Below are 4,275 nucleotides of genomic sequence, written 5' to 3'. Positions count from 1 at the left end.
AAATAAAATGCATTGTTATTCCAATACCATTATTACAGAGAATCAGACAAATGATGATACCCTCTGCCTATTGGCTACTTAGCTTATTCAAAACTGTATCAAAATACAACACTGCCTCCAACACAGTCCTCTTCAAATTGAATGGCACAGATCCATATATGGCAACGGTCTATTTGCATATATGCCTACTTCAGCTCTGATTGGTTATGCTGCACCGGTCTGTGTAGAGTAGGGGCTGAGTATGGCCTCCCGATGGGCGCAGCGGTCTAAGGCACTGCATCGCAGTGCTTGAGGCGTCACTACAGACCCGGGTTTGATCTTAGGCTGTGTCACAGCCGGCCGCGACCCGAGAGACCCATGAGGTGGCGCACAATTTGCCCAGCCTGTCTGTATGTCGTCCCGGATAAGGGAAGGATTTGGCTTGCCGGGATGTCCTCGTCCCATCGCACTCTAGCAGCTCCTCGTGGCGGGCCGGGGGCATACACGCTGACTTCGGTCGCCAGCTGTATGGTGTTTCCTCTGACACGTTGGTGCTGCTGGCTTCCGGCTTCTGGCGAGCGGTGTGTCCAGAAGCAGTGCGGCTTGGCAGGGTCGTGTTTCAGAGGACGCATGGCTCTCGAACTTCGCCTCTCCTGAGTCCGTACGGGAGTTACAGCAATGGGACAAGACTGTAACTACCAATTGGGGAGAAAAAGGGGTGAAAAGTAGAAAAAGGGAAAAAGGGTCTGAGTTGTTAGTGTCAAGGCAATAGCATCCTACTCCGATGCCGTCTGCCTACAACAAAAGCACTTGCATAGTTAGTTTTGCATACTAAGTCTTGCATAGTATGTTTTGTTTCGGGTATGTTGCATTCAAAGTGGATATTATTGTGTTGAAACCTTGGTAGTGTTAGCTAAGGGGGAAAACTCTTGAAAGTTGAGTGAAGTTCAGTCTTGTGCTTCTCTGTGCAGTTTAGAGGGAACATTGTATGTAACGTGCTATATTTAGTTAAAAATGTGAATTTCCGTGCCACAAATATACAGTATAATAATAATATGCCATTTAGCTGACGCTTTTATCCAAAGCTACTTACGGTCACACATTTTACATATATATGTGTCTGTGTGTGACGTGTGTGTGTGTGTGTGTGTGTGTGTGTGTGTGTGTGTGTGTGTGTGTGTGTGTGTGTGTGTGTTCTAGCTCTGTGCACACCAGCCTGTCAGAACGGAGGGAGGTGCGTAGATGTCAACAAATGCACGTGTGTCGTAGGGTGGCAAGGCGCTCGCTGCCAGATAGGTAATAAGATAATGATATGCTGCCCTCTAGTGGTGATAGTACTGTATCTCAGTACTACAATGTGAAGGCATCACTGATTGTGTGTGTTTTTTTCACCCAGAGCCTGTGCAGTGCCAAAAGCCCTGTAAAAATGGTGGCGTGTGTGTGGGCCTCAACAGATGTCGCTGTTCCAGTGACTTTACTGGGAGTCTCTGTGAGACAGGTGAGTGTGTGCGTGTGTGTAAGTGTGTGCCCGTGCGTGCACATGCCTGCGTGTGAAAGACAGACAGGGATGTGTATGTTAATGTGCTTGTACAGTATGACTCAGGTGACTTTGCGTGAGAATAATACATCTAGATGTGTTGTGTCTGTAGCGGTGACCACCCCCTGTGTGCCCCCTTGTCACCACGGTGCCACCTGTAGTCCTCACAACAAGTGCACCTGTCCAGAGGGCACGGCCGGGATCCGCTGTGAGAGGCTGTGAGTACCAACCAGCCAACCCAGCACCAACAAGCTGCACAGCATTCCTTATTTGTCGGCAGTGTAGTGCGCAGCGCTGCAGCACCCCTTTGAATGAATCCCGGCCTGAGTTTCTCTCCGTTTGTTTGCGTGTGTTGATCAGGACGTGTCCTGTGGTCACTACCGTGGTCAGTATGGCCCGTGCCGTCAGGAAGGGTGTGAGGGAGAGTTACGTTGACCGCTGTGGACCCCTGGGAGTTCAGCTCTGCACCAAGTACAGGTGACAGATCTCACACACATGGACACATGCACGCACACTCGCTCGCTCACTCACTCACTCACTCGCTCACTCAGACACACTCACAAACACTCCTTTATAGAAAACACAACCAAACCATCACTCAAACACACTGCACTACACACACTATCCCTTAGTCTGACTGTTCTCTGTGGTTGCAGGATCAACCAGGCGCGTGTGTATCTGCAAGCTTACAGGGTGGGCTATAGGGTCCAATGTCCTGAGAAGAATGGGAGATCTGTTGCCCTGGTTACCAAGACCCCACATCCCCTGGGAAGCTCCACACACATGGTCTCTGTGAATGGTAAAAAAAGACACTTGTGATATAAGAGGCTGTTTGATTCACAACTCAGTAGGAAAATCAACCAATAGAGGTCATACTCATGAGCCGACCCCAAACATTGACCCAACGAGCCAACATGTCTCAAATTTCCTCGGTGTCTGCACTGATCGTTTAATGCAATATCCCAAACCTTTTTTCCCCATTATCTATGACCTCGAAATGGGAAAATGTTCATTTTTACATGTTGTTTTTAATGCTCCTGTATGGCAGCTGGACGTTAGTAAAACATTTTGTTGGATTATTGCCTGTGGATTACTCTTATTATTTGGTTTATTGAGATATACAATACTGCTTCTTCTTCTTTATTCTCCCGAAGCTTAAAAAAGTTTCTGGCACAAGACACGGTAACAGGAAAATACAAAGAAGTCACTTTTTTGAAATGCTAAGAGAAACGGAGGCATTGCAGCCATGGCTTTTAATACATGATCAATCCAGAAGAAACAATCAGACTCAATTATCAATAGAGGTTTTATTATTTCCTGGTCAGGTCAAAGGGTTTTTCCTGGAAAGACGAGATCAGGCGGGAACATTTTTGCCTGAACAACAGACAACTCGTCCAAGGTAAACCTGTCTAAATGACTTGCACTCGCATCTGTAGCCATGAAAAGCTTTGAAAGGCTGGTCATGGCTCACAACAACACCATCATCCCAGACACGCTGGACCCACTCCAGTTCGCACGCCGCCCCAACAGATCCACAGACGACGTAATCTCTATTGCACCCCACACTGCCCTCTCCCACCTGGGCAAGAGGAACACCGACAGTATGTAAGAATGCTGTTCATTGACTACAGCTCAGTGTTCAACACCATAGTGCCCTCCAAGCTCTTCAACTAAACTCAGGAACCTGGGATTGAACGCCTCCCTCTGCATCTGGATCCTTGGACTTCCTGATAGGGTACCCCCAGGTGCTGAGGGTATGCAACAACACCTCCGCCACGCGGACCCTCAACACGGGGGCATCTCAGGAGTGTGTGCTTAGTCCTCTCCTGTACTCCCTGTTCACCCTCAACTCCAACACAATCTTTACGTTTTCTGACGACACGACGTTGATAGGCCAGATCACCGACGACGACGAGACCGCCTATAGAGAGGTCAATGAACTGGCAGTGTGGTGCCAGGACAACAATATCTCCCTAAATGTCAGCAAGACAAGGGAGCTGATCATGGACTACAGGAAACAGAGGTCCGAGCCACGCCCCCATCCACACTGACCAGGCTGTAGTGGAGCGGGTTGAGAGCTTCAAGTTCCACGGGTGTCCACACCACTAAGGAATGAACATGGTCCACACACACTATGCAGAAAAAGTGCTGTAATTTCTAAACAGTTCACCCGATATGGATGAAAATACTCTCAAATTAAAGCGGACGGTCTGCACTTTAACCCCATCAAATCCAACCTCAACTTTTCAGATCAAAAATGTCAAATTAAAAGTGCTGGAGTACTGGTACCCCCTGCATATAGCCAAGTTATCGTTACTCATTGTGCATTTATTTATTCCTCGTGTCATTATTTGTTCTATATCGTTCTCTCTGCATTGTTGGGAAGGGCGCGTAAAGTAAGCATTTCACTGTTGGTCTACACCTGTATTTCACAAAGCATGTGACAAATAACATTTGATTTGATTTGAAGTCCAATATAACTAATTGGAGAGTTTCTATTTTGTCAGGCGGTGTGTCAGGCGGTGTGTCAGGCGGTGATTGTCAAGCAAATAACTGCTGGTCTCACGGTAATTGACCGTTAATAAACATAAACATGTTTAAGCATCTCCTGGCTTCCACACATAGCCCTCAAGCCACTGATGCAGAGATTTGGAACATCTACATTTTAAAAAGTCTAATAAATCCATGTAATATAGCCTACACTTTTACAATAAATCCATTATCTAATTTTAGACAGGTCTAAAGAAACATGATATGAA

The 4,275-nt window shown here is 46.9% G+C and overlaps 1 protein-coding gene across 2 annotated transcripts in view; it reads left to right on the top strand.

Annotated features, from left to right (window-relative positions):
* si:ch211-221n20.8 (uncharacterized protein LOC100034409 homolog) overlaps window positions 1–2,597 on the top strand; it is a 20,993-nt gene extending 18,396 nt beyond the window's left edge. For both annotated transcript variants that reach the window (XM_065008952.1, XM_065008951.1), the window contains 5 exons: window positions 1,180–1,275; window positions 1,376–1,477; window positions 1,629–1,734; window positions 1,877–1,993; window positions 2,173–2,597. In XM_065008952.1, the coding sequence (XP_064865024.1) occupies window positions 1,180–1,275; window positions 1,376–1,477; window positions 1,629–1,734; window positions 1,877–1,993; window positions 2,173–2,335 (584 nt within the window). In that variant the 3' untranslated portion in view covers window positions 2,336–2,597. The remainder of the gene's footprint in view (window positions 1–1,179; window positions 1,276–1,375; window positions 1,478–1,628; window positions 1,735–1,876; window positions 1,994–2,172) is intronic.
* Window positions 2,598–4,275: the final 1,678 nt, after the last annotated feature.

Source organism: Oncorhynchus nerka, linkage group LG24, assembly GCF_034236695.1.
Source record: "Oncorhynchus nerka isolate Pitt River linkage group LG24, Oner_Uvic_2.0, whole genome shotgun sequence".
Taxonomy (NCBI): Eukaryota; Metazoa; Chordata; class Actinopteri; order Salmoniformes; family Salmonidae; genus Oncorhynchus; species Oncorhynchus nerka.
This window is presented reverse-complemented; position numbering and strand designations above follow the sequence as displayed.